A 16061-nucleotide genomic window follows, 5' to 3' on the forward strand; every position below is an offset into this window, starting at 1 on the left:
TAAAACTACTTTGTAAAACACACACACACACAGAGCACACACACAGCACACACACATAGATCACATACATACAGACACACAGAGCACACAGACACACAGAGCACACAGACACACACAGACACACACACGCAGAGCACACACACATAGACACACACACACAGACACACAGACACACACACACACACACAGACACACACACAGAGAGCACACACACATAGACACACACACAGAGCACACACACACTCGTGCCCCCATGCGCTGCTCCTGCTGTCTGCAGCCCTTGTGAATCTGCTGATTTCAGTGGCCTCTGGTGCTGCCTGCTGGGCTGCCAAAGCGACGAGAATGAGGTATCCTGCTGCCAAAGTGCATGACCAGAGATATCTGCTTCCTCTTTTCTGTTCACTTAGATGTTTCTCAGTTCTTTTTGTCACATTCTGCAAGTCAGTCCAATAATCACCTTCTTATTTGTTTAAACCTGATATTGCAAGCAATGTGAATGCAATGCCAGTGTCCATGATGCTATAATGACACCATCGCTGATGGCACTGATATTCTCAGTCAACAACCAAGCATCAGCTCAATAATTGCCTTCTTCAATGAGCAAACCAAGCTTTCAAAACCTTCAGGCTCTCCAGTCATCTTTTATGGATCAATCGGCAAAAGGCAACCTAATACATGAGGCAGCAGAAAATCTATTCTTCAGAGCTAGCAGGTCAGTCCAGAACTTCTGTGCTTCTCTACTGTCAGAAAAGACCTGGACTTGTGCTAGTGAAACTTGTCTTTCCCTTCTTTTAGTTTTGAACTGCGTATTTGTAGGGAAAGTGGTGCTTTGTGAACCAGACCTCCATTGTAACTCAAGACAGAGTCAATTTGATTTCCCATGACACTATTATATATGCCATCGTTCAAATTTGTCTAGCAACAGCAAAAGAAGTGAAAGCATAGTTGTCCTGGGGTACAATGCAAAAATGTGTATTCTATCACCATCTGTTAAAATGTGGGAGGGGTGGTGATCCTTATCTCTGTGGGAGATATCCTCTGCTGATGTGCCATCTGATAAGATCGGGGGATGATCATCGTTATCTTTTCACAACCCATCCTTCCTCCAGAAGACATATTCTGTTAATGGGCCATTAAGTCCTATTGTGTGACTGATAAGATTACATCACCCCATTGGGAAATGCCCCAGCCAGGGGCAGGAGCCAAGCCTTTCCTACCTAGATAAAAACTGAGATTTGGAACGCGAAGGCAGACCTTTCCACTGGATCCAAGAGGAAAGTCGGACCATTTCCACATCATCGCTGGATCTTCGGAGGAAAACTGCACCTTCTACAGGAGCACTGCTTCAACAGAACCACATCCGTCATCCAGGAGGACTGCAGCCACCATTTATACGGACTGCTACCAACACCCTGACTGACAGGGTGTCAGGTTGTATTTCTAACTGTGTCAGTGGTTGTTTCTTTTATATTATTGCATGTATTTTATTTTTTCTCTTTTCTCCTATTAGATTGTATTACTGACTTGGAGTCTCGCACTGGTTTTACTTTCAAACCAACACAATAGTGTTCAGTAAAAACATCCAAGAGTTAGGAAATTTCTAACACGTTTTTCCATAGGTCCACACCATGAATGCTTGCTATGTTTTATCCTATAAATTTTTTTAAATGAAGCCTATATTTTTTTTTTCCATGGGACGACTGTCTTGCTTGATCTCAACATGTCCCTGGAAGTAGAGCAAGGCTTTGTGATTAAAGAAGGCTCTGTTGCTGGAAGGGATCATTCAGACTCTGCACCACTCAAGTGTGAAAGGGTAAATATAGACTTATAGATCCAAGCAGGTAACCTCACACCTATTTTTGGCAAAGAGGTAAGGTGTCCTAATGAACCTGTGATCAAGAAAAGAGAAATATAGGCCTTCCAAGAGAAGCAAAAATGAGCACGTGTTTATGCAAGGTCTGGCTATTCGCACGTCAGTCCTCTTCAGCTCTTCACCACTGCAGTGTACACTTCAGTCCAACCTGGAAGGAGTCCTTGGAGATCTTACTTTTCCAGTCACACCATAGTCTGCTCCAACCTCATCATGTTGCAATGTTCTTTTTTGGCAGTTATTTTTTAGTCTTTTTTTCCCTACAAAAAATTACTGTTTGACTATAATGCTTTGCTACACATGAATACTGCTGTCTATCCATCATGCCTAATGACTTGTAAGTATGATTTTAATCAAACTTGGAAGTTGGAAGAGATTGTAAACATCTAAAAGACCTGCTGAAACAAGATATAAGGGTGCAACAGAGTGAAAATTCACTGGTAATGTGGAAAGTTGTTTGTAGTTAGGTATCAAAGTACGAGGAGGAAGAAGGAAGTTATAAGCCCCATGTTCTTAGAAGAAAAGCAAAGTTCTCAAGGAGCATGGCAGAATCCCGGAAAGGATGTGAATATCAATCAGATGAGATTCTCAGTCAGGTGGTTCATGGAAAGCTTTCCAGGTCTGCGCTGGGGTCAGTATTTTAGCCAGAGTAGTAGTATTGCGTATTTCCACTGGGCAACCACTCCTCAGCTGAAGAGCAGTGTGTCGTCACCACCAGCACTGCAGGGATGTATCCACATGAAAATGCAGTGCCCCACAGCAAAACGTGGCCCATTTGGTGTGTGGTCTTGTGTAGTTGAAGGTGGCTGGGACAGTGGAGATGCAGTAGCTGTTCTAGCTCTTCTGAGTCAAACCTCACAAGCCCCTTTCTGGCCAGGAGGAGCACTTAGAAGCACAGCCCCACAGCAGCTCTCCTGTCTGCTTATTCCAAGATCAGCATACATCATGTCAGCTTCTCCAGGAAGAGTGGGAGTTTAGGCTTGTGACTCCGCTGTTCAGCATGGTTATGGCAGCCCTGAGCATCTCTGGGACAAGAGCAGGCCCCACATGTGTGAGCAGACCTGGATTGTGCTGGAGTGAAGCCCACAGCCCCGGGTCACTTACAAGACCAAAAATATGCAGTGCACATCCCCAGTGCATGAAAGTGGTGCCTGGGATGAGCACGGCTTGGGCAAGAAGGAGGCAAGAGGAGAGGTCAGAAGATATTGACAGGATTTGGGGCCCAGCCAGATGGAGAGGGCTTTTGCACAATGGTGCATGGCAGTAGAGCCATGCACCCTACGGTGCGTGGGGGTCCGTGCCAGGGTACCCTGGGTGGCAGCAGGTGTCCTCTGCTGGCACTGGAAAATCCAGCACAGCTCTCTCCATAGAAACGCTGCTTTCAGGGATGCCAGCTGGACAGAAATATGCTTTCTCTCCAGTGTGTACACACCCTTTTTGACATCTTTGTTTCTCAGATTTACAGGACCTATTAAATTGGTCTGATATCTTTCCATAAGGTATAGCTTTCCTTAGCATCAAAACTGCAATAACCCAGATTAATGACACTGGGAATTTATTTGGACTTTCTTTATTTCAGAGTGTGCTTGCAGCCCAGAAAGCCAATTGTATCCTGGGCTGCATAAAAAGAATTGTGGCCAACAGGTTGAGGGAGGTAGTTTTACTCTGCTGCCGAGACTTCACCTGGAGTGCTGTGTCCAGCTCTGGAGTCCCGAGGAGAAGAAAGACCTGTTTAGAGTGTAGTCCTGAGGAAGCCTTTAAAAGATCAGAGTGCTGGAGCACCTCTCTAATGAAGACAGACTCAGAGTGTTGGAGTTGTTCAGCTTGGAGAAGAGAAGGCTCTAAGGAGAGCTTGGAGTAGCCTTTTGATAGTTAAAGGAGGTTTTATAAGAAAGATGGAGGCTTTTTTTTTTTTTTTTCACCAGAGCCTGTAATAAGAGGAGAAGGGACAAGGCTTTCAAACTGAGCATAGATTTAGACTGTACATAAGGAAATGATTTTATTTTCCAGTGAGGATGATGAAACATTGTAACAAGTTGCCCAGAAAAATTGTGGATGCCGTATTTGTGAAAATGTTCAAGGCTAGCTTGTATGAGACTTGGACCAACCTGGTCAAGTGAAAGTTCTCTCTCTTCATGCCTGGGGGTTGGACTAGATAATCTGTTATAGGTCCATTTCAGCTCAAATCATTCTATACTTTTTCTTCATTTGCTCCTTTCAAGGCCTGCAGAAGCCCAGGGATATCTCCAGTGCCTGCTCCTCACTTACTGACTCTGGGACACGCTGTGTGAATGGGCTGGAGGCATCCCTGCTGCTTAGTGTGGCACGCTGGAGGCACGTTCCTGTGTTTTTTCCTAGTGCCGTCGTGGCAGCAGTGCAGAGCAGTGTACTCCTGCAGGGCAGGGCTCCGAGACACGGGCATGGCTCTGTGCTGCCCACAGGTCACACTGCTGGGGGACATCAGTGCCACAGCACAGTCCCCTGCTCCCGGCATCCTGCTCCACAAGCTCCTTGCTCACTCCTGTGTCTGCTGAGGAGCTCTTCTGCAAAGGCGCTGGTTTAGGAGGAGGATTGAGAAGGGCTAACTTCATCTGGAGGGACAGATAGCAGCAAAGGAACAAGCAAAGAGAGGCAGAAAGCTCTGGAGATGCAGTCGCAACATCTAGGGGCCTTTTGCTGAGAGTCCAGAGGGGTCAAATCAGGAGCAGCACTGTCTCCATGGGAAGAAGTTTCCTGAGAGACCAGGCCACAAGCTTTGTCTACAATTTGCAATGATCATTACTTGAAATAAAGACTTGAATGAAGAAAATTGAATCATCTTACAAACCTGGAAGTCCTTTTGCACAGTTCTGCTGCCATCATTGAACAGTCTTTGTGGGGTGGTTTTGCACAGTGCAGTAATTTGGGAAGGGTCCCAAACAGCCCTCATACAAAGAGTGTTGACACAGACCAGCTCCTAATCCTAATCTCCTTGCCTCCTGAATGGTACTGGCTGGTCCTGTTATGGACTGAAGGTGTCCCATAGTTGTGACAGGAAAACACATGAGCTTGTACCTCCTCACCCAGCCCCTTTCCCTCTTTCCTCTCAGTCATATCCAGTCTATAAAGTCTGCATCTTTTCAACCACGTGGTGCTAAGCTGTGCCATATGGCTCAGGCCCCATTTTGTGTGCTTGCCTCAGAAGAGAAGTGACAATAATCTTCTGCACGAGGCATAGTGTCAGGCCTGCCAGAGCAAAGGGAGATGCCTGCAAAGCTTTGGTTGTGCGTAGGCTGAGGAGAACAGGAGAAAAAACAGCTTGCTCTGCAGAGAAGCTCAGGAAAGAAGATATGTTATATACGTGCAGCTACATTCATCTAAGTGAAGAAAAACTTCCACCATTTCTTAGTTTCAGTCTTAGATAGCTTTTAATCTGAAAGTTTTCTTTATCTGTTTTGGGGTTTTGGTGTCATACACAATTTTTCTATTCACTAGAATAAGGCTAAACGGGCTTGCCAAAATCTGGCTCCAAAGCCAGCTCGCATTTGGTTACTGCTACACGTTCCCAGTTCCTTTCTCATCTTCTGTTGGTTTGGGTGATTCCTGCTTTAGTGCCTAACATGCAGCCTGATTATTTGTCAAAGAAATTCAACATACAAATCACACAAATCCATTTGTTATAAGGGTGCTCAGCCTTTGTGTCTATCAGCAATGCATTTCTTCTCTATGCACTGCTTTGCCTCCCTGGACAGACAGTAGCGAGAATAACATCTGTCCAGAGGTGCCAGGACCTGGCTGGACCCTTGGACAGTGTATTTTCTGGAGGAGAATCTGGGGTGGCAGTTATGCTCAAAGCTAGGGGGTTTTGCCACTGTTGAGCTGATTTTACCTGATAGTTCCTGAAGGAAAATCTGCATTAGCATCTGGCTACTTAGGAGTAAACTGCTTTCAGTACTTCTAGTTCTGCTCTGATCCGCCAGTACACATCTAGATAATCGCAGAGTGAAAAACAGAGCTTCTGTGAGGAGAGGTAACAGACGATATCCTGTCTTAGTGCAAATGAGATATCTCAGACTCTACCACTTTCTTTCTACAACTTCTAGGAGAAATGAAAACAAAGGCTGCAGGAATGTGTTCCAAGAAACAGGATGGGTTTCACTGAGGGTGATGGTGCCCTTCTGTTCAGTGGTATTTGTTGTGGCTCCCTCCTGGTGTTAATTCATAAATACCCAAGTAGTAGTGAATCTGGAAAAAATTACACCTGCATAGTAGGTGTGCTCTGAAGTCAGAAGTAGCAGGCAACATCAAAGACACACATTTCTGTTCTTAGTGTCGGTGTAAACCTGCATCTTCCTTCTCTGGCAATTTAACTAATGGGGAAGTGCTGAGCAGTTTGTGTGCCTGCACATTCACTGGATAAACAGAACACTAGAGAGTGTTTTATTCCCTGGTTGTTTTGTTTTTTTTCTTCAGAAGGATTCTGCACTTGCAGATGGGTAGGAGAAAGTGGAGACATATGAATGTTAACCAGTGGCAATGTGGAAAGGTGGCCAAGCATGACTAGGTGACCCTGCTGCCAAAGACCTATGCAAATGCAGCATCACAGAACAGCATCCCCTCAAAATGCAAGGAGAAAAAGAGACTTCCCCAATTCTCTTACACTGTATACCTTATTACATCAATTCACTCTGGGGTTTCTTCAGGGACTTTAGCACTTGGCAGACTGGGAAGACCAGGCCTCTGCTGCAAAAGTCAAGGGACCTCCTCCACAAAAACTCACCGAGAGCAGCTGTCACTTTGAAGGGGGGAGCTGGCATATGTGCTACTCTTTTTTCTCCAGCGTGGTGCTAAATGCAGAGTGGTGACAGCATTCAGTCCCACACACAACAGAATTAGCAATACTGTTCTGAGAATGTATAAAAAACTGGGGCCCAGTACAGATTTATTCATTCAGAAACAAACTCCAGGGAAAAAGAGACCAAAAAAATCTAACTTTTTTTGGTAAATTACAGTGGGTGTGAGTTCCCATATAAACAAGACTGAACATCAGTATGCTGGAGACAGCATACCCACCGCTGCTGCCAGCACCCAGGCTATCTATGTCAGCTCAGAGCAGGAGGCGACAGTAGTGCAGCAGCAAGGGAGCTCTGCCTACCCAGCCCAGTCACACAGCCTCATCCCATCCCTGACACCAGACTGGGGCTTGGCATGCCTTGTGCCAAACATTTACTGGGGAAAAAGTAAATCCGTGGTTTTTGTGCAGTTTTATCTGCTGCACTTGGGACTTGATTACCTAGCCCTCCAGTGTGAGCATGTGGAAAAATGTAGGTCAATGCCATACTCAAGCTGACAAGGAGCTGCACCCCATTTGCAGGCTGCAGGTGCATTTAGAGCATGTCTTGCAGAACAGAGGTGTAAACAGGCAGTGGCCAACTCAAGGGAGAAGAGAAGCTGGTGCCCTTGGATCAGGGCAAGTTGCAGCAACTTCTGCCCTTCTGTAAGCTGCAGCAGGGGAAAAAGGTGTGCAGTGGATACTCCCTCAAGCTGTTGCACTTCTAGGTCTACTATAGAGCCTTGCTTGGCAGGAAGCTCTAGTCTTCTCCAGATTGATGCCACCTTGGCTCAGACTGCGTCTGGCGAGAGTGCCAACAGGAAGGATTAGTCCATATACTCACAATCTTCTGACAGTCATCTGACTGTCAGTTCTCCCATCTGACAATGTCACAGGCTAATTCTTCCATCATAAAAGAAATCATAAACATTACCCACTGCCTAACATACTGCAGCATTTACTCACAGTAATAAAAAGGAATAAGTGGTCTGAATCCAGAAATTGTGGCAGAATTGCTGTGAAGTGGTGATAGCTGGTCTCTTTCCCAGTTACAAAGTGTGATTGCAGATGTCAAGTTTTGGATCCATGGTATGTCCAAAAGCAAACCTCTGGTGGTCATTTGCATCTCTGGTATTGGGTTTGGGTTTGAGTTTTATTTCAGCTTTTTTTTCATACAAAGGAGAACAAATTGTTCCTTTTCTCTCTTACTTGTGTGGAGACCTCAGAGTGGTCAAAGGAACAAAACAGAGACTGTTATCATCTCTATAAAAACCATCTAGATGCAGGGAGTGAGTGAGCTAAAGATTAAAATGAGCATGGCACTTGCCCTCTTCTTTTTGCCTTGCCCCATTGCGCAAGAGGAGGGTGGATGTTGGACTCTGGTTTGGGCTGCACAAGCAAGGCAGCACTCTGCTCTCAGGGTACCGCAGTACTTGTGGGACCCCCGCGTCTGCCAAAGCCCTGGGAGGAGCAGCAGAACAGGAGTTAAAATATCAGTATGGGTGCAGAATGCAGGAAGGCTGAATACAGCCATGAAATCCAGGAAGCAGAGCAGATAACAGCAAGGAGCCAGCAGGTGCTGGGTGGAGTGGTGGCGACACCAAACCACAGCACCGATAAAGCCAGCAGGCAGACGTGGGGCAAGGGCGACGTGATGCAATCCTGTCTGGCCAGCTGCCATCTGTGCCCACTCACATGGAAAGCCTGCAAAGAGAGCTGCATGCCCTAGGAAGGGAGAGATGCCATAAGGGCTTATGATGCGATGAGCAGTCCTGGATGAGTGCACAGATGTGGGCCAGTGGTGTTGCGGTGCGCAATTTAGTATAATATAGTTTTAAATGTTAATTGGTTTATCCCCAAGTTACACCCCCGAGTTGAGTACTAAGTGGTTCATCCCCTTCCCGCCTTTCCCCTAGTGCATCATCCTGAATCCCAACCTACTTTCCAGATTGTTCCCCATCCTTCTCCCTAATTCCCTCACAGGCCCTTGTCAGTCCTCCTTGGCCCCTCCCATATTTCTAGAAAGTTCCACATCAGTTACCCCTTCCTTGATACATGATACGTTGCTGTAGTGGTGTTACCTCCCATGTGTTCTGCCATTGGTTTGCAGTGTACTTTTCCCCGCCTTATGTACCTCCCCTGAGTTCCCTTGATTGGATAATGTTCTGTATCCTCCCATGGATCCTCCCCCGTATTTAAGTTCATGCGCAAGCAGTTTCTTCACCTTCTGTTGTTCCTTCTCCCTGTCTTTAGATCTGTACCCCATCCTCCTTCAATAAACCCACTTTTGGACCCACGGAAGGACTCCCTCGATCTCTTAATCCTCCCTCGGACCAGCCGACAGCCTGGTGGCAGGAGCCACACACCTCTACCTTGAACTCTCTGTGGAGATTCTGAGGAGAGGCCACTGGTGGCACAGGCTCGCCTGGAGCTAGCCAGGGTGTCCTGCCGAGTGGACGAAGGGACGGGCTGTGTCACAGTGGGTACCACTGCCGTGGCCCAAGCACAAAGGCAGGGCAGTGCTGTGGGACAGCAGGCCCAAGATTTGTTTCAGAAGTCTCCTTGCTTGTTGCCACTGCCTCCAGTAGAGTTTATGTGTCTTGCTGGTGGTGACACTAGGTCTCCAGCTCCTCAGGCAAACACAGAACCTTCACATTTCCCCATCCTATGTCTTGAAGCCTTCTACCATCTTGGTGGTGTAAGTAAGGGCAAAAATGCAGAGCCAGCTGGAGCTCCATAGCCAATGTGAGGGAAGCAGCCACCAGAAAACCTCCTGCCCCACCTGAGGAGGAATTTCCTCACCCAATTCAAGGGGTACGGTAGGCAGGACTTTTCATTAGGGGTTGCAAGTTTGTGCTTGGCAGAAAAGCTTAAAAAGACAAAAACAGTTTGCAAGAAGTCATTTACCCTTTGTCATCTCTTATATAGATATATATATCTTATATATATATATGATCTGTCACATCATTTTAATCTGCTTTGTGAAGACAGTGGAATTTGAATGCCACTGAGGAATGAGAAGGAGGAGGAAGAACAAGCCTTCTATCAGCCAATAGCTTTGCTACAGCACTGCTGAACTTGCTGTCTCCAGCACAGAGGGGAAGCAGACATTTCCTGCCACCCTCTATCCAAGGGGAGTGATCTGGAGTACACAATGTGTTCCAGCAGCACAGCTCCAGCCTGTTGCTCCTGCACTGCTGCTGGCATGACCAAAGAACCAGGCCATGCTTGGAAGCAGAAGTGGCACCAGAGGCATTACAATCAGCATTTAGATGTTTTTCTTGGTTGTAAAAACTTTGAAGACGACTTTAAAGGCCCGAGACAGCCCTCATCTAGAGCTATAAAGTGTGTTGGTGTGTGAGCAGTTTGCAGGCAGGGGCTCTGTGTTGTTCATTTTGAGTGTTGGCTAGGACCAGATTTGCCAGATGTGAATCTAAGGACATACATTTGTGTGTGCTGGAGACTGACAGCTGCTTGTCCCATGGACCCAACCTGCTGGTGGCAGGACCCTTCAGTGCTCAACAAACCTTGTGCACAGCGAGGCTTGGTCAGGTACATGTCCCACTGAGATGGAGATGTCCCACCTCTCTGCTGGTTTGAGTTGCTCACCCTTTGGAGTAAGGCTTCTTTCCTGACTCTAACCTGATCATCTCAAGGCTGCAGTTTGTCACTATTGCTTTTTATTCTGTCATCTGGCACCACCAAAAAGAGATTGGCTCCATCAGCTTCCCTTCCAGCAGTTGTAGGCTACTATCAGATCCCCCTTGGCCTCCCTTGTACTAGACTAAACAAGACTAACAGGACCCCATGTGCCTTGGGAACAACTGCTAATGCAGTCAAATATTTGCTTTAGTTGAGGGATTTCTAAAGTGGAATAATAATGAAAGCCAAAGGTTATTGAACTGTGTAAACTCTGTGAAGAGGGAATATAAAACATGTGTGCAGCTGCCTCGACTGAGTGGAGGAATGATTCTGCAAGGGGAACCCTGAGCTGGTTACGTTGCCACTTCCCAAAACCTGGTCACAGCCCTGCTGAGTTGCGTGAACAGATCTCCAGTAGGAGGATGCAAGCAGCCTCTGGCAAGGCTCTGGCTACAGGGGATGCTCCCCTTTTGTCTCAGACAGACAAAGCCAGTGTGTATCTTCCTCTGGGGAAAAAGCATCCTAAGCACAGTCGTAGTCAGATCCTCAGCAAGTGCAAATGTGTGTGCTTGGTGCATTTAGAGCTCTGCCAGCCTGCTGGTGGTTTCTGTATGGCACCGACCCCCTGCTCACCCCTTTCACACTTGATACATCCCATCTGCTTCCATGGGGAAGGTAAGTCTCTGTCCCTTCTGGCTCAGACCTCATTTCAGCAAGTCTGACCCAAAGGAATTTTCAGTCAACATTGTCTTACACTGGCTTTATGACCAGTGGTCCTCTTTTCTATCCTTCACCTTTCACCAATTGATTTTTTTTCACCAAGGGAAAGTGGGGACAGATCTAGAATATAAAGCTTCTGAGAAAGAGCAAATAAGAATGCTCACCCTGATGTAGAACGGTCCACTCTTGCAGACAAAGCAGCTGGGATATTCTGGGGTTATGAAGCTTGTTGAAAAGGCAGTGTTTCTTGCCACTGAGGATCATCTCCAGCCTTTCTGTGCCCTCCCTGCTCTGTGTGCCACCTATGTGTATATAATCTGAGTATCCATGCACACAGCCCCTTTCCAACATGCTGAATCTTACGATAAAAGCAATTTTGCTCTGTTATTCTCAGCTGCAGCCAAGGTGGTGATTGGAGTAAGGTATTAAACCACCTCTGACTATGTAGCTCCTCTGAGCGTAGGCAGTGACTGCACCTGCAGCTCCCTGCCCCCAGGCAGCTGAATTTTGTACCCTCCAGACCCTCTTCACCCCCAGCCTGTCTCATCCCACTCAGTGACTGTGTGGGCTTGCTGCAGCGTGGTGACAGGCCTCCTGGCATGTTTGGGATCCTGACTAGTGTGTCAGACAGCTGCTAGTCCATCTGGCTGGGTCTCATGGGATAATGCCACGGTGCCACCACCCAAATCAGCCTGAATTTCCTGGCTTTTATATGTCTAGTCTCACAACTCAAGTGGGAGATACCTGTTACATATGAAGAACAGCAGCTGCAAAGCAGAAGGGATGGATTGGGTGGGATACATTCAGAAGTAGCTGGCTGGGCTAAGCGGAGAAGAGCAGCATTGCTCAACGCTGATGTGTTGGTTTTGCATAGTGTAGTATTTGGTAGCAGGGAACCACAGAAGTGGCTTCTATGAGAAGCTGATGGAAGCTTCCACCATGTCCAGCAGAGCCAATCCCTGACGGCTCTGAGGATGGACATGCCACTGGGCAAGGCTGGGCCAATTATAGAGGTTGGTAATGCCTCTGTGATAACAGATTTGATAAGAAAATCAAAACAAATTAGTGTTAATACTATTAATGGCAGTATTAATTCCAGCCTGAGAAGAGGATGAGGTGAGAACATGTGAGAAGAACAACTCTGCAGACACCACGTTCAGTGGAGAAGGAGGGGCAGGAAATGCTCCAGCCACTGGAGCTGAGATTCCCCTGCAGCCCGTGGTACAGCAACTGTGCCCCTGCGGCCCGTGGGGATCCACAGGGAATGAAGAGATCCACCCACAGCCCATGGGGATCCACAGGGAATGAAGAGATCCACCCACAGCCCCTGGGGATCCACAGGGGATGCAGAGATCCACCCACAGCCCATGGGGATCCACAGGGAATGAAGAGATCCACCCACAGCCCATGGGGATCCACAGGGGATGCAGAGATCCACCCACAGCACATGGAGGAGCCCCATGCTGGAGCAGGTGGATGCCTGGAGGAGGTTGTGATCCAGTGAGAGACCCAGTGAAGAGAGGGCCCTGCTTCCAGGCTGGAGCAGCCTGTCCTTGGAGGACTGCACCCCGTGGAAGAGTGACCCAGCAGTTTTGGGAGGACTGCTGCTCCTGAGATTTGGAGCCACACTGGAGAAGTTCATGGAGAACTGCCTCCTGTGGGAGGGACCACACTGCCTCACAGGTGAACAACTTTCCTCCCTGTGAAGCTGTAGAAAACCTCGGGTGATGAACTGACCAAAGACCCATGCCCTGTCTCCCTGTATTGTGGGTGGGAAGGAGGGAAGGGCTGTGGGAGAAGAAAAGGTGTTTTTAAGGGCTTATTTTACTTCTCATTAGCCTCCTCTGGTTTCATTACTAAGAAATTCACTTCGTGCCTCTAAGCCGAGCCTATTTTGCCCTTGGAGTGTTTTCTGCCAGTCCTTATTTCAGCTCATGAAGCCTTCATTTAATTTTTTTCTCCTCTGCCCGTCTATAACAGGGGAGGGTGAGTGAGTGATTTCCATGGCTGCCTGGCATTGGGCCAGTGTCAAACCACAACACCTGACGACCGGTGCAAAGGGATTGTAAAGCAGCTTCTGCTGCTGCCACCTGAAGCTGTCAAGTGAGAAGCTTCAGGGGAAAGTTTATCTTAATGTGTGAGAGTGCCTAAGTGATCCCTTAGGGTGCACAGTCCAGCTGCTCCCAGCAGGAACAAAACACCACTTTTCCCAGTGTTCTTGAGATAAGGCTGTGCCCTTCCCTATAAAGGCAGCCACGAGCAGAGCAAGTTGCATGAGCAGGTCTGCCTGGACTGACCATGCCTGGGAGAGAGCTGCTGCTGCTGCTGGCAGCAATGGTGACCCTTGCTGCTGCCAGAGGTAAATCTGCTGTGCTGCTGGAGGCTGGTTTATCAGTGGTGGATTGGGAATGACAGATGGATAATGGGATGGAGGGAAATGCTAGTTAGAAATTCTGATTTGGAGCGGAGGCAAGGTTAGGGCAAACAAACAGTAGCAGCATGGCGAGGAAGAAGCATGATGGCGCAAACACACCGTGCCTTCCTTATTTAGTTTGTGGCAAGGGTTACACAAATACATTGTGCTTGGGAGTGGTCTGGAAGAGGGGAGAGTCTACAATGTGAACAGGAACCAGGCTCCAGGAGGACAGCTTGAACATTGCAGTGACAGCTGCTGCAGTTCCTGCCTCCATGAAAACTGGCAAGTCTTTGCAAGAACAGTATGTGCTCAGCATATTTACGTGGGAAGCACCTGTTTGTAGGTGTTGGGAAGCCATTGCTACCTACATGCAGGTAGCGGTGGTCCTGCAGCTGCCTGTGTGGGAGCCTTCGTGCTCCCAGGACATCTGTGCACTGATCAGGTGGGCTACTGCTCTGCTTGCCCGAGAAAAGATACCCACCAAATGCCACTCTCCCTAGAAGTGGCAGTTGTCCAGCTGTGCAATATCACCAAGCCTCATCCCTTTGGGGATACCCCTTGCTGCATGCTGCATTGCATGGCTTCTCATTTCCTGAGATACGTTGGATACTCCATGGAGCTTGTGACCCAGAAACTGTGAGAGAAGACTGTTGGGAGAGGATATAGAGAGTGGGAGCAGCAGCCATCCACTGCTTTGTCCCAGTTAGCTCAGCTGTGGATGGAAGCTGTGTGCTATGTTGCTGGCAGGGAGGGGTGCAAACTGATCCTCCCTGGTGAAACCCACAGAGCTGATTCAGTCCTGAATGGGCTCTGCACAACACTGCCTTCCCTTTGGTTTTGATGTGATCCTCTGTCAATAGCTCGTGCTTCTGCCATCAGGCACAGGTGTGCCATGCTCATGGGTCTCTGCTCTGTTTCAGGGGCAGAGCTGAATGAAGGAAGTGGTTTGAGAAGGGTAAGATGCTTCTGGTTTTCTTTGCTCTTGGCTTGAGATGGGTGTGCCTGGTGTGCCTGGGAGAAAGACTGTTCCCAGCAATCATCCCCAGCATCATGGCAACCAAACCCACACCAAAGCCCAGGTCAGGCGTCCCACTGAGGCATTCAGCAGCCCCTGCTCCAAAACAAAGGGAACCGGGTTGCCAGTGGCACTTGCTCCTGCGTGAGTGTTCTGGGGGGAAGAAATGGGTGCTGCTAGCACTGAAATGTGCACTGTGGTTTCTCTTTTCCAGCCGGTGTGTGAAGACCTGGTTGATGTGCAGGCCTGCCCCCTCCTGTACTTGCCCATCTGTGGGACTGATGGGAATACCTATGCCAATGAATGCCAGCTCTGTGTGGAAAAAATGTAAGCTCATGCCCTTGGCAGGGACCTCTTGGGTCTAATTTTGGCTGTCTGAAGCTGGGTGCTTGTGAAGTACGGCCATTCAAGCTCCCCAGAGCCTGGGACAAGCCACGGCAGGCTGCACTTGCACGGCAAATAACACAAACCCTGTGCTGGGCTGCAGGAGGGGGAGGATGACCAGCTTGTCAAGTGAAGTGCAGGGAAGTGCAGAGGAGCTGTGCCCATCCAGGCTAAGAAAGAGGGTGCCTGGGAATATCCAGCAGCAGCCTACAGTTGCAGATGGGATGGAGTGACTTGGTGCCCTAGTCTTCGTACAGGCAATACAACATGGGGCAACATCACAAGTAGCAGCCCCAAGAGGGTGAAAATTTGACACAGGCAGCAGGTCAAACTGGTGGTCCGCCACAGAGATGTGGGGGGGTGGTGGTCTCCATTTTTGGGGGTGGTGGCTGGGGCTCAAATGGAGCCAATGGCCACCATAACCTCATGCTAGGGACAGCCCTGTCCTCCCATCTAGGGAGCAGGTTGTGCTGCTGATGCACCACCAGTGCCACAGGCCCTGGGAGGGCACATCCATGAGCCAGGATGTTGCAGTAACATCAGGTCTTTAGACAGGAAAATGAGCAGGTCAGTTTTGTAATAGCCAGCTCCATTCCATTTGATGGAATGCAGCCAAAGTATGACTCAGAGAATGTTTGGGGTTTTTTTTGATCTCTTACTCTTTTTCCTGTGTTCTAGGAAAACCAGGCAAGACATACGGATTTTGAAAGATGGGGAGTGTCAAGATACCTGAGCTGTCTGATAGCTTTCCTGAGCCTAAAAACAGGTGATTAATTGATCCTGTGTGCTCTGGGCCGATTGAACACTTAAGCTAGCTATGGTGAATAATAAAATGACATGCACAATCTTATCTCAACAGCACTTTTTTTATGCATGGCTGGAGGAAAACAGCATAAGCCAGTTCCCACCAAGGGCTACTAAAAGTGCACAGTCAAAACAGTAATTTCAGATCCACATAGCAAACTGGGGTCCTCTGCATAGGGTATTAGCTCACTCACACTCCTGCGGGAAAGGCTGTGGGACATAGCAAGAAAGGCACCAGTCCTGATGAAGAAGATGCTGAACAAGCAAAGTTTTTTTCTCTGTAGGAGGCAATTTAGGGAAGGGAAAATAAAGTTTCTCTGGCATGGGAGAAGATGATTCCCTGGCTCCCTGGTAAACTGCTTCACAGGTTTCAGACATGATGTAAATTGAAAATATTTAC

The 16061-nt window shown here is 48.0% G+C and overlaps 1 protein-coding gene across 1 annotated transcript; it reads left to right on the plus strand.

The window, feature by feature from the left end:
* Positions 1-13340: 13340 nt before the first annotated feature.
* On the plus strand, positions 13341-15590 carry SPINK4 (serine peptidase inhibitor Kazal type 4). Its single transcript, XM_014888123.2, has 4 exons — positions 13341-13401; positions 14379-14413; positions 14688-14800; positions 15536-15590. The coding sequence occupies exons 1-4, from the start codon at positions 13341-13343 to the stop codon at positions 15588-15590; spliced, it is 264 nt and encodes an 87-aa protein (XP_014743609.2).
* The last annotated feature ends 471 nt before the right edge of the window (positions 15591-16061 follow it).

Source organism: Sturnus vulgaris, chromosome Z, assembly GCF_052056855.1.
Source record: "Sturnus vulgaris isolate bStuVul1 chromosome Z, bStuVul1.hap1, whole genome shotgun sequence".
Classification (NCBI taxonomy): Eukaryota; Metazoa; Chordata; class Aves; order Passeriformes; family Sturnidae; genus Sturnus; species Sturnus vulgaris.